This window comes from Myxocyprinus asiaticus, chromosome 8 (assembly GCF_019703515.2).
Source record: "Myxocyprinus asiaticus isolate MX2 ecotype Aquarium Trade chromosome 8, UBuf_Myxa_2, whole genome shotgun sequence".
NCBI lineage: Eukaryota > Metazoa > Chordata > Actinopteri > Cypriniformes > Catostomidae > Myxocyprinus > Myxocyprinus asiaticus.
This window is the reverse complement of record NC_059351.1, coordinates 34,997,331-35,023,120: the sequence shown is the minus strand read 5'-3', so window position 1 is coordinate 35,023,120 and position 25,790 is coordinate 34,997,331. Positions and strand designations below refer to the sequence as shown.

Genomic DNA, 25,790 nt, shown 5'->3' with positions numbered 1-25,790 from the left:
CACCATAAAAAAGCCAGATTTCAGTTTGCAAGTACACATGGGGACAAAGATCTTACTTTTTGGAAAAATGTCCTCTGGACTGATGAAACAAAAATTTAACTGTTTGGCCATAAAAACCATCATTATGTTTGGAGGAAAAAGGGTGAGACTTGCAAGCCGAAGATCACCATACCAACTGTGAAGCATGGGGGTGGCAGCATCATGTTGTGGGGGTGCTTTGCTGCAGAAGGGACTGGTGTTCTTCACAAAATAGATGGCATCATGAGGAAGGAAAATTATGTGGATATATTGAAGCAACATCTCAAGACATCAGCCAGGAAGTTAAAGCTCGGTCGCAAATGGGTCCTCCAAATGGACAATGACCCCAAGCGTCCCTGTGGCAAAATGGCTTAAGGACAACAAAGTCAAGGTATTGGAGTGGCCATCACAAAGCCCTGACCTCAATCTGATAGAAAATTTGTGGGCAGAACTGAAAAAGCGTGTGCGAGCAAGGAGGCCTACAAACCTGACTCAGTTACACCAGTTCTGTATGGAGGAATGGGCCAAAATTCCAGCAACTTATTGTGAGAAGCTTGTGGAAGGCTCCCCAAAATATCTGACCCAAGTTAAACTATTTAAAGGCAATGCTACCAAATACTATCAAAGTGTATGTAAACTTCTGATACACTGGGAATGTGATGAAAGAAATAAAAGCTGAAATAAACCATTCTCTCTTCTATTATTCTGACATTTCACATTCTTAAAATAGTGATCCTAACTGGCCTAAGACAGGGAATGTTTTCCATGATTAAATGTCTTTGTGAAATTGTGAAAAACTGAGTTTAAATGTATTTGGCTAAGGTGTATGTAAACTTCTGACTTCAACTGTGTGTGTGTGTGTATATATATATATATATAAATAAACCTGGAGGCAAAAGGTTATTTGCTTGCTTATCTTTTTGAGGGGGAAACTCGATGAATTGTCTAATTAACCTATAAGCTCAATCTCCCCAGATGTCAGTTGGTCAACAATATTTATCATTATTTTTTGTGCATGATTTTTTTTTTTTTTTTCACATGTTTCGGCTATATTCTGTTATTTATTTTTATGCAGACAGAAGTTATGTAGGCTGTCCTACCCCAAGCCTTACATTTTAAATTAGCCACTTTTACAGCATTATCTATTCTGGGAGTGAAGACAATTTAACACAACAGAGAAAAGAAAGAGGAACCAATGACAAAATCATATCTAAAAGAAACAGTTATTTGAATTAAAAATAGACACCCCCTCACCCACAGAAAACAACAGCTTCAAACCTTAACACCAAAAAAGGTCTGGACATTCTATGTGTGCTTTAGTAATATGCAAGTATTATTTTTGGCCAATTTGTTCTGCCTTTTCTTAAACTTCAAGGAAGAGGGCAGAAAAAATTATTGCATGGCCTAAACAGGAAGACGCATGACATGTATACAATAAGCATACACATGGATGTGCAAAGGAGGGTCACATGTCTAAGGTGATAAGCCACAAATGAAGATGCATAACTGCTGACGTCTGACTGATTACTAGGCGTTTGTTGCAGACCAAACTGAGAAGATTCACATTTTCTTGCGGACTTTCAATTTCAAATTAATTGAAATGTATTTGATGCAAACCCCAATGTAAAGCGACCAAAAATCTGACTTTTATAACCTGGTGATTTGCACATTAATAAGTTCAGTATGCATGTAAAACGTAAGCCAAGATCAGATAATGTCAGCAACTGTTATGCCACGCAAGCTCATTTTCTCTACCAGCACTACACAAAATGATCCATGTTACTCTACCCTGACTATGCACGCTGTAACCTTGACCAAAAAGAGTGTTGGATTGATTTGGGTTGATGATTTAATGCATCACATTTCAATACGGACTGGATGACATGTTTATGAAATTTCAGGCTAAATGACACGCTTTCGCATTTAGCGTTTAATTCACATTTATTTACACATCAAATATTTACGCATTACATGAGACACGTTGCATGGAACGTGTTGTGAAATGTCTCGAGACTTGAAATGGATTGACACTTACGTTTTATGGCATTGATGAGATTCTTTCCATCTTTATACAGTTCTTTGATAAATCTGCTGGTTTTGTCCAACTCGGCTTCATGCGCTTTGATTTTCTCTCTGAAAGCTGGACTGTCCAGGTAACACTCACTGAACTCCAGCGGGTGTAACCCCATTCTCACTGGACTCAGCTAGTTTACAGACTAGCTAGCGTCTAATTCCCGGTAGAAATGGACCAGTGAATGAAAAACTGGTCAAAATAAAGCAGCAACACTTAAAAATGAAGAAAAACAAAGAGAAAGATGAAATAATCAAATAAAAATCTCTACTAACGCGTCCTCGTAAATTTCGGGAAGACAAAACGCGACGGGACTTCTGGGAATAAAACTCTTTCCAAGTCAAACCCCTCGCACGAGTAAACTTGGTCCTGTGTTCTAAGTATGCCCCAAGTTTAAACTCTTGACAGATAAGATAAAACAGTTCTACGCGACAGCGATATCTATTTAAATGAAGGTAACACTGTTCAGAATTTATTTGTTTTTTTATTTTTTTATTTTTTTTTGGTCTGCGAATGACAGTCGCGCGCGAGTCTCCTCCCGCGTGCAGGACTCAACGGGGGTTTTTCATGCGTTCACGTCATCACGCTTGTCTTTCTGGAAAACCGGAACATTTCGGGGGATAATGGACAGTGCGCTTCTGGAACTTTACTCTGTTCATACATAAATAAGTAATAAGGTATTATTATTATTATTATTTGTAATTATGTTTTATAAACACTGATGTATGGTAAGACTAATGGACTGGTCAAAGTCAGTATGTTTGTATCTCATGTGGAACTTAAAAACAATGGCTGTTGTTTCTGTCCGTCTGATTGTACTGCACGTACCTGCTGCACGGGAATTGAACTGCACTAGTGCACTGAGTGGCTCATCATCAGTATCAATATAAAGATATGATATGGCCATATAATATATGTTAAATATGTTTATATAGGCTTTATTACAGCGACGGGTTGGAGGACATTGTTTTCTAAATTTGCGTCGGCGGAATCGCAGATCTGAAGCAGGTAAATATACATAAATAATTTATAGATGTGGCATTCATCATATTACAATCTGCAACTCAATCTCGTTTTGTTTTGTTGTAAAGCACCTGACTTGGGTAACTGATCATTTATGTATGGATATTTGATAATAGTGCAGCACATTTGTGATTTTCACGAAACCTGTCGAGAAAATGTGGTCGTGTTTTACGCATACATACATTATATATATATATATATATATATATATATATATATATATATATATATATACAAACACACACACACACACACACACACACACACAGGGTTGGGGAGTAACGGAATACATGTAACAGGATTACATATTTAAAATACAAAACATAAGTAACTGTATTCCACTACAGTTACAATTTAAATCTTTGGTAATTAGAATAGTTACATTCAAAGTATTTTGATTACTGAAGAGATTACTTTGTATTTTATTGTCATTTTTTTTTCCATTTAATATTTAGTCCTTTCAGATGGAAAACATTTATACATATAAATGATGCGATCCAAAGTGCATTTGAACAGCGGTGAAACACTTTCTTATGATGTGTTACATTCATACGAGCAGACAGAGAAGTAAGTTTGAAGTAAGTTTGGAGCAGAAGAAATAGAAATAAACCTTGTGTAAGTTGTCAGCTTTACGCTAAGCTAAAATGCTATTTCTAGCCATTTTACATGTACGTTACCAGGCACGATCATATTTTTTTATCAAGAAAATTCACTTTGGATCATAATTTCTTTTTTTCTAGTAAGTCCTTTGATATTAGGGCAAAATTTTTATTCGTGATGATAATTTTTGTATTGTTTTCCTGTAAAAATACCTAAAAATCCTTAAAATAAGATCATTTAGATTGATCTTGTTTTAAAAACAACACTGCATAAGATATTTAGGTTTTTCAGAGAATGTATTTTTAACATTACTGTACTGGCAGAGTTTTTATAGTCGAAACAAGTTTAAAAAATCTACCAGTGCTGAAGAAGTAATCCAAAGTATTTAGAATACATTACTGACCTTGAATAATCTAACGGAATACGTTACAAATTACATTTTACAGCATGTATTCTGTAATCTCTAGTGGAATACATTTCAAAAGTAACCCTCCCAACCCTGTATGTGTGTGTATAAATATATATATATATATATCTATATATATATATATATATATATATATATATATATATATATATATATATATATATATATTAGTGTTGGGCAAGCTAAGCTACAAACTACTCAACAGAAAATTTGTTAAGCTAAGCTAAAAGCACTGTGGTAAAGTTGTTTTTATATTGGATATTCGTTAGACATTCGATCCTTCCTTTAACATTAATTGGTATGTAATTGCAAAATAGGGGCAGTTCATGCTGTATCTCGTTCAGATAACACTGTAAATCATAATAGCAAAAGCAATTATGATGTTATTCGATAAATGTAATTGTTTTAAGCATCAAAAGTGAAAAACGCAAAACAGCGAACCCAACTAGAGCATTTCAAGTTAGGAGTGTCTCAATAGTGCAAAACGCACAAATATCAGTTATACATTATTCCAAGACTACATTTAAAAGTAGTTCTTGTACATGTGTAATGTTTATGTTGGTAAACAACTTAAGTTTAATTTAGATCATTTAAATTTTCTTATGATTTATATCCCTGTTATAACTATTTAATGTTAACAATGATTTAATTAAATAAATCTGTTTAACTTTCTGGCTTTTTTACCTAAAGATCTCACATCACTTGCAATGTATTTATACACGCCTGCTACATATCTTACACAGCTTTGATTGTGAATTTTTTTTCTGGAATTTATAAAATACTAAAAGCCATATAACTTCTTTGTCATGTGACCTGATGATGTCACACCACCTGTAAAATATTCACAAACACCTATAACACATCTTACACAACTTGGATTTTGGAAATATGATTTTGTCTATTTTTTTTAATGAATTTTTTAAATTTTCAAATCCATATAACTTCCTGGTCATGTGTCCTGATGATGTCACACCACCTGTAACATTCACAAACACCTATAGCATATTTCACATTTGTTGGATTTTGAATTTTGGTTTAAAATGTATTTTGTATGAATTTCAATTTCTGAAAAAAAAAAAAAAGAAAAAAAACATATATATATATATATATATATATATATATATATATATGTATATATATATATATATATATGCCTTTGGCACAGGCCAGACTTCAACTTATGTTACCAGCATGCCTACCTTAATGAATCATGGCAAAGCGCATGCACTACCCACTAGTCCATATATATATATACACTGCTATTTAATATGCAGCAATCAACAATTTTAATAAGCGACCATAACTTGAAGTTTGGATGATGCCTGTCATGGGATTTGAACCCATGCCCTTGGTGTTGCCAAGTCCCTGCTCTATCCATTGATATTACTAACTCAAAGGACAGTTTACCCACAACTAAAACTTCTGTCATTAATACCATTGTATGCCCATGTGAAACCTTTAATATTGTTCTTGTTACTTACATGCAAGTTATTTAGCTGAATATCCAAGCAGATGTTTTCCATATCCATACAATGAAAGCAGATGCTGGTGGATGTCATGCTCCAAACAGAAAGCAAAAGAGTAATACCCAGTTGTCCTTATAAAGTCACTAAAGCAATATAATACATACAGTATAAACATTTGAGTGAGGAACTGATCAAAATGTAGGTTGTAATTAATTGAAAACCCAATGAAAACAAGTTTCCCTATGTTTAAATATTCACATGAGTATCAGTTGTTAATCTCCGGATAATACGTGAGAAGTACCTGCAACGTCAACAAGACCTCTACCATGTTTTCATAGATTTCAAGAAGGCATTTGATATGGTATGGCATGCAGCCTTGTGTCATAGAGCAGTTCTATGAAAAAGTCACCAGTGCAGTATACTTCAATGGCAGCATAGGTGACTGGTTCAGGATGACAGTCGGAGTCAGACAAGGATGCCTACTCTCACTGACGCTATTCAATATATTTCTGGAAAGAATTATGAATGAAATGCTTTCGCATTCTCCTTGGTATCTCTTACAAGGACCACATCACAAACGAAGAAGTGAGGAACAGAATCCGGCAATCCATCGGGCCATACGAAGATCTTCTGTCTATCGTGAAAAGGCGAAGTTGAAGTGTTTTGGGCACGTCATACGTTCCAGTGGTCTTGCAAAGACAATCCTGCAGGGGACTGTGCCAGGAAGAAGAAGAAGAGGTGGCCAAAGGAAGAGATGGGAGGTCAACATCCGTGAATGGATGGGTTTGCGAATATGCGACGCAATGAGAAAGGCAGAGGACAGAGAGGCATGGAGAGAGATAACAGCTGCAAGTTCATGTGGTGCCCCAATGGTCTAAAGACTAAGGGACTGATGATGATGATGATCAATTGTTCCCTTTCGATTACGGTTTCTCAACATTGCATCGCTGGCGCTATGGGAAAGTACTTTCTCAACAACCTAGTTGAAGCCCTTTGTACAATAACACCAATTCTAAAATTGGATAGGGCCTGGGTAGCTCAGTGAGTAAAGACACTGACTACCACCCCTGGAGTTTGCGAGTTTGAATACCAGGGTGTGCTGAGTGACTCCAGCCAGGTCTCCTAAGCAACCAAATTGGCCTGGTTGCTATGGAGGGTAGAGTCACATGGGGTAACCTCCTTGTGTTTGCTATAATGTGGTTCACTCTCAGTGGGGCATGTGGTAAGTTGTGCGTGGATGCTGCGGTGGATTGTGTGAAGCCTCCACACTTGCTATATCTCCGTAGTAACACACTCAACAAGCCACGTGATAAGATGCGCAGGTTGACGGTCTCAGACACGGAGGCAACTGAGATTTGTCCTCTGGCACCTGGATTGAGGTGAGTCACTACACCACAAGGACTTAAAGTGCATTGGGAATTGGGCATTCCAAATAGTTAAGCTAATAGCTTTGCTATTTGTAGCGAAGCTACTGCCCATCACTATACAGTTGAAATCAGAAATTTACATACACTTAGATTGAAGTCATTAAAACTAATTTTTTAACCACTCCACAAATTTAATATGAACAAACTATAGTTTTGGCAAGTCTTTAGGACATCTACTTTGTGCATGACACAATTAATTTTTCCAACAATTGTTTACAGACAGATTGTTTCACATTTAATTGACTATATCACAATTCCAGTGGGTCAGAAGTTTACATACACTAAGTTAACTGTGCCTTTAAGCAGCTTGGAAAATTCCAGAAAATGACGTCAAGCCTTTAGACAATTAGCTTCTGATAGGAAGTGTACTGAATTGGAGGTGTACCTGTGGATGTATTTTAAGGCCTACCTTCAAACTCAGTGCCTCTTTGCTTGACATCATGGGAACATCAAAAGAAATCAGCCAAGACCTTAGAAAAAAAATTGTGGACCTCCACAAGTCTGGTTCATCCTTGGGAGCAATTTCCAAAGGCCTGAAGGTACCACATTCATCTGTACAAACAATAGTACGTAAGTAAAAACAGCATGGGACCACGCAGCCATCATACCACTCAGGAACGCATTCTGTCTCCTAGAGATGAACGTAGCTTGGTGTGAAAAGTGCAAATCAATCCCAGAACAACATCAAAGGACCTTGTGAAGATGCTGAAGGAAACAGGTAGACAAGTATCTATATCCACTGTAAAGGAGTCCTATATCGACATAACCTGAAAGGCTTCTCAGCAAAGAAGATGCCACTGCTCCAAAACCACCATAAAATAGCCAGACTACAGTTTGCAAGTGCACATGGGGACAAAGATCTTACTTTTTGGAGAAATGTCCTGTGGTCTGATGAAACAAACATTGAACTGTTTGGTCATAATGACCATCGTTATGTTTGGAGGAAAAGGGGTGAGGCTTGGAGGCCGTAGAACACCATGCCAACCGTGAAGCATGGGGGTGGCAGCATCATGTTTAGGGGGTGCTTTGCTGCTGGAGGTACTAGTGCTCTTCACAAAATAGATGGCGTCATGAGGAAGGAAATTATGTGAATATATTGAAGCAACATCTCAAGACATCAGCCAGGAAGTTAAAGCTTGGTCACAAATGGGTTTTCCAAATGGACAATGACCCCAAGCATACCTCCAAAGTTTTTGCAAAATGGCTTAAGGACAACAAAGTCAAGGTACTGGAGAGGCCATCACAAAGCCCTGACCTCAATCTGATAAAAAATTTGTGGGCAGAACTGAAAAAGCATGTGCGAGCAAGGAGGCCTACAAACCTGACTCCGTTACACCAGTTCTGTCTGGAGGAATGGGCCAAAATTCCAGCAACTTATTGTGAGAAGCTTGTGGAAGCGTTTGACCCAAGTTAAACAATTTAAAGGTTATGTTACCAAATACTAACAAAGTGTATGTAAGCTTCTGACCCACTGGGAATGTGATGAAAGACATAAAAGCTGAAATAAATAATTCTCTCTACTATTATTCTGACATTTCACATTCTTAAAATAAAGTTGTGATCCTAACTGACCTAAGACAAGGAAGGTTTTCTACGATTAAATGTCAGGAATTGTGAAAAAGTGAGTTTAAATGTATTTGGCTAAGGTGTATGTAAACTTCTGACTTCAACTATATATACACTGGCGGCCAAAAGTTTGAAATAATGTACAGATTTTGCTCTTATGGAAAGAAATTGGTACTTTTGTTCACAAAGTGGCATTCAACTGATCACAATGTATAGTCAGGACATTAATAATGTGAAAAATTACTATTACAATTTGAAAAAATTTCAGAACCTCTTAAACTACTTCAAAGAGTTCTCATCAAAAAATCCTCCACGTGCAGCAATTACAGCTTTGCAGATCCTTGGCATTCTAGCTGTCAGTTTGTCCAGATACTCAGGTGACGTTTCACCCCACGCTTCTTGTAGCACTTGCCATAGATGTGGCTGTCTTGTTGGGCACTTCTCACGCATCTTACAGTCTAGCTGATCCTGCAGAAGCTCAATGGAGTTAAGATCCATAACACTCTTTTCCAATTATCTGTTGTCCAATGTCTGTTTCTTTGCCCACTCTAACCTTTTGTTTTTGTTTTTCTGTTTCAAAAGTGGCTTTTTCTTTGCAATTCTTCCCATAAGGCCTGCACCCCTGAGTCTTCTCTTTGCTGTTGTATATGAAACTGGTGTTGAGTGGGTAGAATTCAATGAAGTTATCAGCTGAGGACATGTGAGGCATCTATTTCTCAAACTAGAGACTCTGATGTACTTGTCCTCTTGTTTAATTGTACATCTGGCCTTCCACATCTCTTTCTGTCCTTGTTAGAGCCAGTTGACCTTTGTCTTTGAAGACTGTAGTATACACCTTTGTATGAACTCTTCAGTTTTTTGGCAGTTTCAAGCATTGTATTGCCTTCATTCCTCAAAACAATGATTGACTAATGAGTTTCTAGAGAAAGCTGTTTCTTTTACCTAATATTGACCTTAAGACATGCCAGTCTATTGCATACTGTGGCAACTCAAAAACAAACACAGACAATGTTAAGCTTCATTTAACGAACCAAATAGCTTTCAGCTGTGTTTGATATAATAGCATGTGATTTTTCTAGTACCAAATTAGCAATTTAGCATGATTACTCAAGGATAAGGTGTTTGAGTGATGGCTGCTGGAAATGGGGCCTGTCTAGATTTGATCAAAAGTGCATTTGTTTCAAATAGTGATGGTGCTGTTTTTTTACATCAGTAATGTCCTGACTAAACTTTGTGATCAGTTGAATGCCACTTTGGTGAATTAAAGTACCAATTTCCTTCCGAAACAGCAAAATCTGTACATTATTCCAAACTTTTGGCTGCCAGTATGTATGTATGTATATATATATATATATATGAGAGAGAGAGAGAGAGAGAGAGAGAGAGGCCTATTTTTATTAAGATGTTTACATTGTGACATCATGACCGTTATGCACATTTTACCCTCAAATTTTCATTACTACAACGCAAAAAAAAAAAAAAAAAAAAAAATGTTAATAAGTTTATTTAAATTGTAAAGTATCTGTGCATCAAAGTAGCATTCCCATGGTACTGCCTTTTATTTTTGATGATTTTGATAATAAAAAAATGTTTGTACAAAAGCATCTTTTTTTACTGTAAAACTAATACAGTAAAAAATGACTTACGGTAATGAGAATCATCACTGAAAACAATGGGAAAAGTAAAAGTTTATTGTATCATTTATGTATCGATATTTGATAATATGCGTTTCGCGTTATGATGCTGAGAATTGGGGGGTAAAATGTGCTCAAGTGGTTTGAAAATAAAGTCACAGTGCAAAAAAAATTATAATAATAAAATAAAAATTGATGCTTAATGTTGGCTTCATTTTCTTTATGCAAAATATAATTTCATATTTTTGTGAATTGATTTGGGGTTAAATATGACCAGGACATTTTCTTGACATATTTCATGAGAATCACCCACATAGATAATCCTTCCACCACATCTTTATTATCAGAAATGTTCAAACAGATGATTTTTCTTGGATTATGTCAATGTATCCATGGTCTGTCGTTTGTTTATTCAGCAGTAGTCAGTAATATAGCCAAGTGACTGGTTTTAATCTGTTATTTCATTCACAGAAAAGATGCCTAACACCACTACAAGACCTAAAAGGACGAGACGTCAGAGGCGAGCTCAGAGAGAAGATGCTGCGAGAAATGAGCTGGTGTCTCGATCACTTGAGAGTGCTCAGCAGTGTCTGTTCAGTCAGGACTATGGCACTGCTTTCGTACATTATCTCTTGGTGCTAAACATCGCTCCAGCCCTTAAAGACTTTGCAAATGTAAGCTTGGTTTTTCAGCAACTGTTCCTCACTGTAACTTGTCACTTTTTAAGCTGGTTATTGCATCAGTGCATGGCAGAATTTTGTATCTGAAGTTGACTTCAAAAGCAAAGTCAAGCTGTAGTAAATGTGTGTGATGATGTCTACAGGAGTCCTTTAGATTCACTCTGTTTAAATGGGCTGATGAGCTGGATTCTCTGGGACGCATTCAGGACCTCTTTGATTGCTATGAACAAGCAATGGAGTTGTTTCCAGTCGATGAGGTGATAGTGAACAGCATGGGAGAGCATCTCTTCAGGTATGGAAATGACAAAATATGCCAAATTCAAGTTTTAACAGTATTACAGGTCGGCTTATATGCTATGTAAAACTGACTGTACAGAAGATTGTGTTACATAATCACTATTGGAACATTGAGTGTCAAAAAATTACAAGTCACTATCAGCAGCTAATCAGCCAGCTGGCATTTGTTGTCATTTAGAAACACGTCATCACAACAACGTTCCGCAGTCAATATAGACAATAAAAAAAACAATTAAAAAAATGCTTCCAACATTGTCAGAATCACGGTGACTGACTAGTTATTTATCAACATGCACAGTTCGAATGCTAACATAGACTAAAGAGATTCAAATATGTTTCCATCAAGACTTTACAGCAAGACTCTTAAAACTTGTCATTGCATAGTTCACACATACATTTGATGAGGCAGCTTTCTTCAGTTTTAGATACTTCTGGAACACTAGTGGTTCAACTGCGTGTTCTTGTGTATGGGTCCATCTTTTTTATGTGTCTGTTAAATCGTTTGACAGTTGTTTTATTGTTTGTGTCTGCATTCAACAACGTTACACAAGCACAAAATGCCCTCTGTTTTATACCTTTTTTAAAATGGCATATTGCATTCGACATTGTGTGACTTGAAGAGTTAAGGGTTAAAGTTATTTAAGCATACCCAATAATAGGAGACAAAGCAATATTGTTCATTATCCTACTTTGTCAAATTCTGTTGACTTTGACTGATCTCCGATATCAATCTTGTCTTACTGTGAATTTTTTCCTTCTTGAATTTCCTTCTTGAAAGAAGAATAACATGAAACCCACATAGGTTTTAAAAACCCATTATTTTACTTGATAAGCTTGATAACAATGTGCAAACAGTTTAGCTCGATAGCATTGGGCAAATAGTATATGGTCATTCTACGACTATCATATAGGTCATATAATGCAAGTTATTACTACTTACATAAAATCTGGATTTGTGTATACCAGAACATCTCCTTATGGGTCAACACGCGTCTACAAACAACATATAATGGCAGTAATAGCTAGCCAGCACACCCTCATCCACTTTCATTAATTTCTGTCTTTTTTTTTTATTTAGGTTCCAGGACTTTTGTAGATCAGTGGTTAGATGGATCGATCAGACATCTGCATTTTTTCACTTTTCTTGGTGCAAATGGCAAAATAGCACATTTACACATTTAAATGAATATCAGAAGCTAAGGCTACATCGAATTATAGTCCTTACCAGGAAATATACTTGAATGTCTGTTGTTGTTAATGCTTGAGGACTTGCCATTAGCTTTTGTTATTGCATAATTAATGAGGTACATATGTGCAGGTTATGGGGACTGTTACTGAAAGTTATTGGGGGTTATAGTTATGTTTTAAGTTCCGTTTAATGTTAATTATGTCATTTTATGTTATGACATTGGTTTATTTTTTTAGTTACCCATGGTGAGATTAGTGTTCCTTTGAGTTAGGTGTGATACTGTTTGAGGTAATGACAATTATCTAAAAGTGTTTTGAACCAAAGTAACCAATTGCTTCGGGAAATGATTCGGCATGTTGAAGAGCTCGAAATGCCATTGGAGACACCTGGGGTGAATTCACATGTCTTAGTAAGTCTGATACATACTTAGAAGCATTGTTTCAAAACAAGTGATTCTTTACAATTTTGAAGCTTTATGAAACTAGTTTTTTAAGCACCCTTCTCTTGATTAAATTTGCTGAAGCCTAACCTATTGAATGCTTGAGCGAGATATCAGTTTGATCATTATTATCTATCAAGAACAGGAAAGCAATGATTCAAAGCAGCTAGTAGTCACTCCTTTTCAGTCAATTCCCATGCTATACTACTGTTAATGCATGCACCGGAAGAGCACATATTGTTGTGTCAGCCGAAGTTCAGTTGAGGTTAAAAAGTTGGGGGCTGTGCCCCCAGGTTCCGGCACCCCTGTTTAGAAACATAGTCAATTGTTGGAATGGTTTCTTTTGTTTCAGAATGGGATTTCGGGACGAGGCTGCCGGACATTTTTACAAAGCACTCAAACTCCGACCAGACTTCCCAGAGGCAAAGGAGAACTTTTATCGTGTTGCTAACTGGTTGGTGGAACGCTGGCATTTCTTAATGCTCAACGACCATGGCCGGAACCACAAGTACCAGCTGGCTATTCAGAAAGCTGTTGAGGGAGGATGCAACACTGTTCTGGACATCGGAACTGGCACCGGCATCCTCGGGTGATAGTTTTACTGAAACGCATTACATAACATTGTTATTTAAAGGGGTCATATATGACATGCCTTATATTTCATGACATATTATTTTATTATGTTCCTTGAGGTTCACTTATAATATAAGTAAAGTATTTTTGGACAAAAAAACAGTAATATGTAAAACATGATGATTTTCCACCCTCATTCTGACCCTCTGCCAGAAATGCCCGGATTTGTTGCTGCTTCTCTTTTAAGACTTGACAGTAGCCGCCCACTGTTATGATTGGCTCTTGACTGATTTGCTCTCTCGTTGCCATGTCACTGCTCACCGCTGCTGGGCAGGCTATGGAAGTGATATGATAAAGTATCCGTTGATGTGTTGTTGTGTGCAAATGTCTACCACAGTGTGACATTAAATTGTGGAGGAAGTAGAGAGTCCTTTTGGCAGCTTGGTTTCAACAAATGCTCTTTTGCAGTGAGGAGGAAGTTTTGATTTCAGAAACTAACAGTATATTTTTTATAGTACAATGAACTCTTACATGTGAAAATTTAATTCCTCATGTCATGACCCCTTTAACAAAATCTGCTACAGCTGATGTATACAGTGAGTGTGTTTTGACAATATTTGGTTGGCATGCTAGAATGTGTGCAAAGATGGCAGGCGCTTCTGAGGTCTATGCCTGTGAGCTGTCAAAGACAATGTACGAGCTGGCATGCGAGGTGCTCTCAGCCAACGGGATGGCAGACAGCATCAAGATTGTTCACATGAAGTCTCTGGATATGGAAATTCCAAAAGACATTCCAAACAGGTAAGCGCCCTGTACAATTAACCAAATCCATAATTAAATGTTTGTATGCTGTTTCAAAGCATAATTCATTTGTGGTAAAGCATATTCTGATAAAACGTAAATTATTTGTACATTGAAAAAAAGTCTAAACGTGTATGAACAATTTGTAATAACTTTAAAAACAGCGTATTAAACAAACAAATGGTGCATTGTTAATAAATTTCTTTTTTTTTTTTTTTTTTTTTACTTCTATAGTGAATTTAAAGTGCAAATGTTTGTTCTTGTAAGTCTTACTTTGTGCTAAATATGTGTTAGTTATGCAGGGGACAGTAGCATTGTGCATTGTGTTTTCGGTTTGTATATGAACTTCTATCTGGAAAACACTGGCAAATAATTTACTGCTTTACCCTATGAGGAGTAGCTAGATATTAGTTGTTTGTTGACCCGCATTGTTTGTGTATTGTATCCCTTTTTTTAGGGTGTCACTGGTTGTAACAGAAACTGTAGATGCAGGGCTGTTTGGTGAGGGCATCGTTGACAGTCTGATTCATGCATGGAAGCACCTTCTGTTACCGCCACCTGTAAGTCACTTTCTAAACAGTTTCAGTATGTATATGCTGTATTGCCTGTTCACAAGATGGCACAAACAAAACTGTGAATATAGTGTAATCCTTTTATACAAATGACTTTATTCTGATCCGATGTTTGTCCGGCCATGACCAGGGATTTCCACGCTGAAAAAGTTAAGCTACCTTGCACTAACATGTTAATGAATATCTTGGCAAAAGATTCCATGCTTGCTGCCCTAGGGCCAGATCTTTTCTTCCAAATCCTTACTCTGGATTTGAATTCAATATGGCAAGCCTCTTCCCAAGTCAGTATCAGAGAGTAGCTTTTAAAGGGATAGGTCACTCAAAAATGAAAATTATCTTATTATTAACACACCCTCATGCCATCCCAGGTGTGTGACTTTCTTTCTTCAGCAGAACACAAACAAAGATTTTTAGAAGAATATTTAAGCTCTGTAGGTTCATACAATGCAAGTGAATAGTGGCCAGGACTTTAAAGCTCCAAAAAGTACATTAATGCAGCATAAAAGTAATCCATAATACTTCAGCAGTTTAATCCTGTCTTATGAAGCGATCCAATCGTTTTTGGGTGAGAACAGACCAAAATGTAACTTTTTCTTTTTCTTTTTTTCACTATAAATCATTACATCAGCAGTCTCCTTGGCGATCATAATTTTCAGATTCTCATGAAACCTGTCAAGAAAATGTCCTGGTAATATTTAAACCCAAATCAATAGACAAAAATATGACATTTTGCATAAAGAAAATTAAGCCTACATTAAGGACCATAAAGATTGTTTGTTTTTTGTTTTTTTTCACTGTGACATTATTTTCAGAACACTTAAGCACATCTAGCGATCTGCACATGCGTCCAGCACTATGAAGTGTAATCAAGCTTGAAATCACGATCGTGCCTAGAGATTGCAGAAAGGAGTTACATTTTGGTCTCTTCTTACCAAAAACGGCTTAGATCACTCCAGAAGTCACATATTAAATGACTGAAGTCTCATGGATTACATGTATGCTGCATTTATGTGCTTTTTTGCAGCTTCAAAGTTTTGGTCACCATTCAGTTGCATTGTGTGGACCTACAGAGCTGAAATATTCTTTCTAAAAATCTTAATTTTTGTTCTACAGAAGAAAGAAAGTCACATATCTGGGATGGAATTTACATTTTTGTGTGATCTATCCCTTTAAATGTGGCATTTCAAATTTAATTAACAGGGCCACCTAGCGGCTAAATGAGGCACAAACACTTGTTGTCTGTTTTAAAATCATTATCATGATATATCAAACAACACATTTGAGCATTAAAAAATGTCAATAGAACACCCAGGAACCACTGTCCAGTCCATCGCAAACAGGCCGGGTAATACCTGCTGGTGCAACTGTGTTTGGAGTGGCTGTACAGTGCTACGAGATCCGTAGACACCACAGGTGAGAGATCATAGCTTCTTATGCATTATTGACACGTTCTATAGGATAACACTTATATTACTCTATTATATAATTTTATTTTGTCACATTTATATGATAAGCACAGTTTTATTTCCTGTGTTGATGTATTTTTTTTTGAAGTTGGGATCGAAGGGGTTGTCCTGGATGGCATTAGGGGAGGGACATTCTTATTCGAGAGGGCATTTTATTAGACAATAGTTTTGATTGCAAGGTCATCAATATATTTGGTCTGTTTTACTGAAAGAGAGACTACATTATTAGTCTTTACTGTATTAAATAACTATTTCTCAAAGAAGCAAGCTCTTGAGTAAGTTCTTAGAAAAATTACAGAGGACTTTAAGTAACTGAACTACTAAAGGCACACAAACTATTAGTAATTACAATGCACTTCTTAACCGTCTTAACCAGCGGTCATTTTCTACCATCTTCAGGCTATGTGCGTCTACAGTGGGAGGGTTAGACCTATCTGCAGTAGGACAGATCTACAGTCCTGTGAGCTGTTCAGCTGATTCTGAGGATAGCACAGAGCCCTATACTACTGAGAGACTGAGCCGTCTGCGTGGAGGATACATTCTACTCACACAGCCTTTCACAGCACTGGACATAGACTTCAATAATGTGCAGGTATAGAGATCACTGTATTTAATCAGTTCTGACGAGCAAGTGAGCTACACTTATCAGTTGAACTTGATTGGTCTGTAAGAACCTGACATGGACAGCCGAACAGATCACAGTGTTTTTGATGTTATACTAAACAGTGCAAAATACATGCATACTGGGAACTTGGGAAAAATTCATATTATTTTCAAAAATGTATATTATTTCATTATTTATTAATCCTCATGTCATTCCAGATGTAAATGACTTTCTTTGTTCTACAGAGCACAAACGAAGATTTTAGAAGAAAATCTCAGCTCTGCAGGACAGGTCTATACAATGCAAGTGAATGGTGGCCAGAACTTGAATCTCCAAAAATCACAAAGCCAGCATAAAATTAATCCATATGACTCTGGTGGTTAAATCCATATCTTCTGAAGCAATATTATAGGTGTGGGTGAGAAACAGATCAATATTTAGTCCTTTTTTACTATAAATCTCCACTTTCACTTCCACATTCTTCTTTTGTTTTGTGGCGATTCACATTCTTTGTGCATATCACCACCCACTGGTCGTGGCTGGTCAAAGGTGGACATTTTTAGTTAAAAAAAAAATGTGTTTCTCACCCACACCTGTCATATCACTTCAGAAGATATGGATTTAACCACCAGAGCCATATGGATTAATTTTATGCTGGCTTTATGTGATTTTTTTTCGGAGATTCAAAATTCTGGCCACCATTCACTTGCATTGTATGGACCTACAGATCTGAGATTTTCTTCTAAAAATTTTCATTTGTGTTCAGCAGATAAAAGAAAGTCATACACATCTGGGATGGCATGAGGGTGAGTAAATGATGAGAGAATTTTCATTTTTGGGTGAACTATCCCTTTAATGTGACTAAAACAAAGTGGCATAAACTTTGCAGAAAAACTCAAGAATTGTTATAAGGGGTCTTAAGAATTGCAAACAAATTGCAGGAGCTGGAGGGTCTTTGCTCCAGAGAGGTGACACTACTACGACTACGTGTGACTCAGGATGGAGTTCTTGATGGTCTGGCTGTGTGGTTTCAGCTGCACCTGGACCAGGACAACCACCTGTCCACTGGCCCACAGGAGAACACATGCTGGGAGCAGGCTGTCTATCCTGTACAGAGTTCATTCAGTAAGAGCTACTTTTATACACATAGTACAGTCGAGAGTAAAGATGATCTTTATTCTAGAACTATGTTCTCTGAAGATTCTGGGGGGCACAAGGAAGACCAGGCCATCTTTTGGCAGCCAAAGAGACTGCAGACTCCACAGGAAAAAAAAGAGATCTAACCACATTTAACTTCTAAGAAATCGAACTTAAGATAAAATCAGATTTCACCTGCACTGTGAAAAAACGTCTAAATGCATTAATGTCAGAAGCAGTGGCTAGAGAAGTATGACTCCTCCCACTTTTATCAGTTACATTACAATTAAAGGTGCACTCAGTAACTTTTTTTGTTCATGTCATCTTGGACTTACAGTGGCACTTAGTGGTGTGGCAGCATCATTCAAAATCAATAGTTTTCAGTTACAGATGCCATTGTAGAAATTCACTTTTCACAATCAGCCATGGTTAATTTAATCCAAGAGTGACAAGACAGTTACTGAGATTAAGCGAGTAGAATTCAGATGATCATGTGATTCAAAAATGGCAGCCCCCATGAGTGCGTCCTTGCCCTATGTAAAATAAAATGGCTTTTATAAGGTTACTGATATGACTAGAGTCGTCATCTCATGAGAGTGGTCATGATTTTGTACATATGTTTTAAAATTACCATTCATTACTTTAGGAGTAAAACTTTTTTATTGGGGAATAATTTACTGAGTGCACCATTAAATTTCACTGTAAATTATGTCATTTATTTCACATTAGGGAAAATGTGTAGCTGAAAATGTTTTTGTATGTAGCTGTCCATTCACATATAATCTATGTCAGTATTTCTTGCACCACTATTCTGGGACACTACTGAATCTACAGCGACATGGCAAAATCAATCATTTTTAACTCTGGGTACAATAATGTATGTTCAATGATATGAGAGAAATATTCTAAAAATAATACAGCGAGAATAAAAAGACAGTTGGTCTTTCCTTTGTGTTGTCTTCGCTGGCTGCACACAAAAATACACATACAGTGCAAAATGTGTAATGAAGCAGTCAAAAGAATCAGGGAATCTGACACTGCAAAAAAAGTCTGTAGGAAACACTGATGTACGCAGTATATAATGATATTTGGTCTTATTTTAGTAAAGATAACTAATGCTTTATTGACATTCTGAGTGATGATTAATTGACTTCAATCATTCATGTCATCCCTCAGACACCGTGAAATGTGGTGATGAACTGCTGGTGGAAGTTTCTTCTAAGGACACTTATCTGAGACTGTGCTGTGTTGCTTTTGTAAGAGACGGACAAACATTCCATCTAGACGATCTAAATAAAGGACCTTCCAAGGTCCCCACCACAAACCCTGAGGCAGACCTGTGTAGTGCTCTGGCTGGCCTTCAAACCAACCTGGAGAAACCATCTCACACTTTTTTGTTAGAGTGTTCAGAGATCGCCCTCCTCAATAACACAACATATCATAACAGCTTCCAAAAGGCCATGAGCAAACTACTAACATCTCTAAAGTCAACTAGGAGCTCACAGGACTCAGATCCGGTCTATGTACTCGATGTTTCAGAGGGCTTCTCCGTGCTTTCCTTGATGGCAGCCCAGCTAGGTTTAGATTCAGATGAAGACAAAAAACTCAGCACAGGGTTGGTTCAAGCCTACAGCTCGGTGGAGAAGGAACATCACCAGGCGATGCTGAGACTGCTGGCTAAAGGAAACGGTGTGCCTGAAAGCACTCTGGAGTTCTGGTTGAGACGTATGGAGGACGATTCTGCTGTTCTGCAGCGGCCAGCCACTGAGAAGCTCTGGAGTGCAATCATCATGGACTGCATAGAAACCTGCGGCCTTATCAGACAGAAACTGTTGGAGAAAGCAGTGTTCGCAAGGTAATGTCATCTTGGGTTGTGTCTAAAAAACCTTGTTATTTAGTTTTCTGGACAGACATTTATCTTCTCAACTGCCATTTTAGGTGTTTGTTGGAGGACGGTGGACAGATTTTCCCAGAGCGTATTGTGATCCACGGTATGCTCGTAGAGTCAGATACACTGCTTCAGGAAAGCGCTGTTCAGGGAACAGAACCGACTCTTGGGTTCAACATTGCTCCATTCATCAATCAATTCACAGTATGTCCTTCAACCTCTCTGCAACTACTTGCACTTCACCTCTTTTCTCTCTGGATGAGGCCCTGTATTTTTATTTTATTTATTACCATTATTTCTAAGAACCAGTGAGCATTTGAATGTAATGAATGTTCTTGCTTTATCAGTTTATCTTCAGTTGGAATGTCTTTCTGCACTGCTGCTGTTAAGAGTGGTGTATTCGTTTTGTATTTATTGTGTAATGTTTGCATTCAGTCACCCAAGGGATGAGTTTGCTTTTACAAGGCTCGATTTTGAACTGCAAAATCAAGGGCACGTTCTCTGCCAAATGCCAAAATGCGACATGCATACATTTGGTATACAGTGCATCCGGAAAGTATTCACAGCGCTTCACTTTTTCCACATTTTGTTATGTTACAGCCTTATTCCAAAATGGATTAAATTCATTATTTTCCTCAAAATTCTACAAACAATACCCCATAATGACAACGTGAAAGAAGTTTGTTTGAAATCTTTGCAAATTTATAAAAATAAATAAATAAATCACATGTACATAAGTATTCACAGCCTTTGCTCAGTACTTTGTTGAAGCACCTTTGGCACCAATTACAGCCTCAAGTCTTTTTGAGTATGATGCTACAAGCTTGGCACACCTATTTTTTGGCAGTTTCTCCCATTCTTCTTTGCAGGACCTCTCAAGCTCCACCAGGTTGGATGGGGAGCGTCGGTGCACAGCCATTTTCAGATCTCTCCAGAGATGTTCAATCGGGTTCAAGTCTGGGCTCTGGCTGGGCCACTCAAGGACATTCACAGAGTTGTCCCGTAGCCTCTCCTTTGTTACCTTGGCTGTGTGCTTAGGGTCATTGTCCTGTTGGAAGATGAATCTTCACCCCAGTCTGAGGTCCAGAGCGCTCTGGAGCAGGTTTTCATCAAGGATGTCTCTGTACATTGCTGCATTCATCTTTCCCTCGATCCTGACTAGTCTCCTAGTTCCTGCCGCTGAAAAACATCCCCACAGCATGATGCTGCCACCACCACCATGCTTCACTGTAGGGATGGTATTGGCAAGGTGATGAGCGGTGCCTGGTTTCCTCCAGACATAATGCTTGCCATTCAGGCCAAAGAGTTAAATCTTTGTTTCATCAGACCAGAGAATTTTGTTTCTCATGGTCTGAGAGTCCTCCAGGCGGGCTGTCATGTGCCTTTTACTAAGGAGTGGCTTCCGTCTGGCCACTCTACCATACAGGCCTGATTGGTGGAGTGCTGCAGAGATGGTTGTTCTTCTGGAAGGTTCTCCTCTCTCCACAGGGAAATGCTGGAGCTCTGTCAGAGTGACCATCGGGTTCTTGGTCACCTCCCTGACTAAGGCCCTTCTCCCCCGATCGCTCAGTTTGGCCGGGCGGCCAGCTCTAGGAAGAGTCCTAGTGGTTCCAAACTTCTTCCATTTACAGATGATGGAGGCCACTGTGCTCATTGGGACCTTCAATGCTGCAGAAATTTTTCTGTACCCTTCCCCAGATCTGTCCCTCGATACAATCCTGTCTCGAAGGTCTACAAACAATTTCTTGGTCTTCATGGCTTGGTTTGTGCTCTGACATGCACTGTTAACTGTGGGACCTTATATAGACAGGTGTGTGCCTTTCCAAATCATGTCCAATCAACTGAATTTACCACAGGTGAACTCCAATCAAGTTGTAGAAACATCTCAAGGATGATCAGTGGAAACAAGATGCACCTGAGCTCAATTTTGAGTGTCATGGCAAAGGCTGTGAATACTTATGTACATGTGATTTTTTTTTTTTTTTTTTTTTTTTTCGTTTTTTATTTTTTATAAATTTGCAAAGATTTCAAACAAACTTCTTTCACATTGTCATTATGGGGTATTGTTTGTAGAATTTTGAGGAAAATAATGAATTTAATCCATTTTGGAATAAGGCTGTAACATAACAAAATGTGGAAAAAGTGAAGCGCTGTGAATACTTTCCGGATGCACTGTACATTTGATACCAGACACATTAAGGCCACGGTATTAAGACAGTTTCTGTATTATCTTTGAAAAACTACCATATGGTTTGTTTGTGAATCAATCTGTCTATCTGTCCATCTCTCTTATGTCTGTCTCTCTTTCTTATATGTCTGTCTGTCATTCTGTCTGCCTGTCTTTCACTCATCTGTTTGTGTCTGTCACTCTTTCTTATCTATCTGTCTGTCTGTCAGTCTTTTCTATCTGTCTATCTGTCACTCTTTCTTATTTGTCTGTCACTCTTACTTGTCTGTCTGTCTGTCTATCTATCTATCACTGTTTATTTTCTATCTATCCATCACTGTTTATTTTCTATGTATCTATCCATCACTCTTTATTTTCTATTTACCATCACTCATCCGTCCATCCGCCAGTCAACATCAGTTTTTTTTTGACAAACCAAAACTTGCATTCTTCCAAAGAATACAAGTATATGCCACACAATAAAAGGGATTCAAAGGATAATCTGCTTACACTCTGGGCTTACATACATCAAAACTTGCAGAGTTCAGGTGCTTACTGAGAATCAAATATCCTGTGTCATATCCCAGCTTATTCAAATAATAAATAAATGGGCATTAATTTTTTTTTATCCCCTTATCTCCCCAATTTGGCATGCCCAATTCCCACTGCTTACTAGGTCCTCATGGTGGTGCGGTTACTCACCTCAATCTGGGTGGTGGAGGACAAGTCTCAGCTGCCTCAGCTTCTGAGACAGTCAATCCATGCATCTTGTCACGTGGCTCACTGTGCATGACACCGCGAAGACTCCCAGCATGTAGAGGCTCATGCTATTCTCCGCGATCCACGCACAACTTAACACGCACTCCATTGAGAGCGAGAACCACTAATCGCGAACACGAGGAGGTTATCCCATGTGACTAGCAACCAGGCCAATTTGGTTGCTTAGGAGACCTGGCTGGAGTTACTCAGCACACCCTGGATTCAAACTCACGACTCCAGGGGTGGTAGTCAGCGTCAGTACTCGCTGAGCTACCCAGGTCCCAATATATGGGTATTCTAATAATTCTGCACTTGGGGAAATTTTATACAATCTGCAAACAATTTAAAATGGATTCTATGCTCTTCTGAAGTGTAAAATCTAAACTTTCTCTAAATTAGACACCATGTGTAAAAGTGTCTCCTGTAATTTATTACTTTCTCAGGTACCTGTTCATATGTTTTTGGACCTATCCACCCTAGAGTGTACACATCTTAGTGAACCAGTAGAACTCTTCACACTGGACCTCATGAACAGCACTGCCAATTACACTAACAAGGATGTCAAAGTGAGTCCAAATAGTTTTTGGTTCTGATCTTTTTGACCTCTATCTGTAAGATGAATACAAATGTAATGTTTGTTTTGTTTGTGAACTTAACCTGGGAACAAATTCTTTAAAACATGCACAAAGTCTGTATAGGCCAAACTTTTTGACCAATGAATTTCTATAACTTTTCCATGATCTTTTCTGGCATTTGTGATCACTGGTTATAGATTTTTAAAAATCATTTTGATTCGGACCAATTTGCGACCAATTTGCTAATGAAGTAGACCAATTTGTGAACCGTTTCACATTGAAAAAGACCGACTCAAAAGAATGATTTACTGACTAATCACAGAGCAACATCTAGCTCATTAAATATTTTAAAACAGGGGGAAAAAAAGTATATTCACTACAGAAATTTCAATGACTTTTAAGATTTTATAAATGTTCATGATTTTTACAGACCAGGAAAACAATATTTTAAAATTCCTTGATATTTTTTGGTTTTCCTGTGTAAATTACATGGTTGTAATTAAAGCATAAAGTGTCAGGTTCCGTACCCAAATAAATCATTGCTTTGGACTAAAATACACTTGAAATGATGACTTCCTATTAAAACAGTTTAGGTCTGAATTAGTAATCTAACAACCTTAATTTCATTCATTATTTACTTTTGCCAGATTCAAGTCAGTACTTCTGGCAAAGTGACTGCCATTCCCTTCTGGTATCAGATCCATCTGGACTCTGAGCTGAGCGTCAGCACCTTCAGTGCGGACTCTCACTGGAAGCAGGCGGCGGTGGTCCTCCAGCAGCCCCTTGCAGTGAGCAGAGGAGAATGGGTCCAGCTCAGCATCCGGCTCCACAAGAGCAGCATCTCCATAACAGCTGTTAAAGATGAAGGGCTTGGAGCTGATGAATGACATCATCAGGGGGAGGGGCTTGTAGACATGGAAACCATTACAGAAAGGGAGCTTCTAAGCAATAGCTCATGAAGGGGAGGAGTTATGATTATGTTAAGCTTGAAATACAGTAAAGTACACTTCAAAATGGACGAATCGCTGCTAATGGGCAATTGTATAATTGATGTATTGTACAATGTAAATATTTTTTAAAAAACACATTTTACATAAAAAATAAATAAAATTTCACTACTAAATTGTGTGGCTTGATACATAGATTAGGTACACTTATTGAAATATAAGCAGGGATTAAAGGCAATGAATATACATTTCTAAATGATGTTTAATGATTTGTGACAACCATTGTTAGATAAGGAAATGCAACAGCTGTACAACCCATTGCAGAAGATCTCTTACATCTCTTAATGTAGCAGATATGTGCATGACAGTTCATAAAAACAAAATATAAATGGGTTTTTTTTTCCCGCAGGTCCACATCTACAAACATAAAAGTATCTGCCCTGGCTGTATGCTAAAATATATATATATTATATGCCATTTACAGCTTGTGCTCAACTGATATATATATATATATATATATATATATACAGGTGCATCTCAATAAATTAGAATGTCGTGGAAAAGTTCATTTATTTCAGTAATTCAACTCAAATTGTGAAACTCGTGTATTAAATAAATTCAATGCACACAGACTGAAGTAGTTTAAGTCTTTGGTTCTTTTAATTGTGATGATTTTAGCTCACATTTAACAAAAACCCACCAATTCACTATCTCAAAAAATTAGAATATGGTGACATGCCAATCAGCTAATCAACTCAAAACACCTGCAAAGGTTTCCTGAGCCTTCAAAATGGTCTCTCAGTTTGGTTCACTAGGCTACACAATCATGGGGAAGACTGCTGATCTGACAGTTGTCCAGAAGACAATCATTGACACCCTTCACAAGGAGGGTAAGCCACAAACATTCATTGCCAAAGAAGCTGGCTGTTCACAGAGTGCTGTATCCAAGCATGTTAACAGAAAGTTGAGTGGAAGGAAAAAGTGTGGAAGAAAAAGATGCACAACCAACTGAGAGAACCGCAGCCTTATGATTGTCAAACAAAATCGATTCAAGAATTTGGGTGAACTTCACAAGGAATGGACTGAGGCTGGGGTCAAGGCATCAAGAGCCACCACACACAGACGTGTCAAGGAATTTGGCTACAGTTGTCGTATTCCTCTTGTTAAGCCACTCCTGAACCACAGACAACGTCAAAGGCGTCTTACCTGGGCTAAGGAGAAGAAGAACTGGACTGTTTCCCAGTGTTCCAAAGTCCTCTTTTCAGATGAAATACAAAACTTGCTCTCATTTGGAAACCAAGGTCCTAGAGTCTGGAGGAAGGGTGGAGAAGCTCATAGCCCAAGTTGCTTGAAGTCCAGTGTTAAGTTTCCACAGTCTGTGATGATTTGGGGTGCAATGTCATCTGCTGGTGTTGGTCCATTGTGTTTTTTGAAAACCAAAGTCACTGCACCCGTTTACCAAAA

At 37.8% G+C, this 25,790-nt stretch overlaps 2 protein-coding genes across 5 annotated transcripts in view; one reads left to right on the top strand and one right to left on the bottom strand.

The window, feature by feature from the left end:
• LOC127445465 (rho GTPase-activating protein 10-like) overlaps nucleotides 1-2,617 on the bottom strand; it is a 144,780-nt gene extending 142,163 nt beyond the window's left edge. For both annotated transcript variants that reach the window (XM_051705569.1, XM_051705570.1), the window contains exon 1: nucleotides 2,054-2,617. In XM_051705569.1, coding sequence (XP_051561529.1) covers nucleotides 2,054-2,207 — 154 coding nt within the window. In that variant the 5' untranslated portion in view covers nucleotides 2,208-2,617. The remainder of the gene's footprint in view (nucleotides 1-2,053) is intronic.
• Nucleotides 2,618-2,679: 62 nt separating this feature from the next.
• LOC127445463 (protein arginine N-methyltransferase 9-like) lies at nucleotides 2,680-24,889 on the top strand. 3 transcript variants are annotated; one of them, XM_051705559.1, is made up of 14 exons: nucleotides 2,684-2,766; nucleotides 3,025-3,097; nucleotides 10,704-10,906; nucleotides 11,056-11,204; nucleotides 13,190-13,426; nucleotides 14,044-14,211; nucleotides 14,669-14,771; nucleotides 16,087-16,196; nucleotides 16,649-16,841; nucleotides 17,795-17,978; nucleotides 19,167-19,845; nucleotides 19,929-20,082; nucleotides 23,248-23,370; nucleotides 24,027-24,889. In XM_051705559.1, exons 3-14 carry the CDS (start codon nucleotides 10,709-10,711, stop codon nucleotides 24,264-24,266), a joined length of 2,538 nt encoding a protein of 845 aa, XP_051561519.1. In that variant the 5' UTR covers nucleotides 2,684-2,766; nucleotides 3,025-3,097; nucleotides 10,704-10,708; the 3' UTR covers nucleotides 24,267-24,889. The 3 variants fall into 3 exon arrangements, with proteins under 3 accessions (XP_051561520.1, XP_051561519.1, XP_051561518.1); XM_051705560.1 differs by lacking the exon at nucleotides 3,025-3,097 and having other exon boundaries at nucleotides 2,680-2,766; XM_051705558.1 differs by lacking the exon at nucleotides 2,684-2,766 and having other exon boundaries at nucleotides 2,919-3,097.
• The last annotated feature ends 901 nt before the right edge of the window (nucleotides 24,890-25,790 follow it).

Bases quoted from the DNA above. Each gene is read 5' to 3' on its own strand.
- LOC127445463 (XM_051705560.1), top strand. From the start codon at position 10,709: ATGCCTAACACCACTACAAGACCTAAAAGGACGAGACGTCAGAGGCGA. The intron at 14,212-14,668 runs GTAAGCGCCCTG...CCCTTTTTTTAG, and splicing joins CCAAAAGACATTCCAAACAG to GGTGTCACTGGTTGTAACAG. The intron at 19,846-19,928 runs GTAATGTCATCT...CTGCCATTTTAG, and splicing joins GAGAAAGCAGTGTTCGCAAG to GTGTTTGTTGGAGGACGGTG.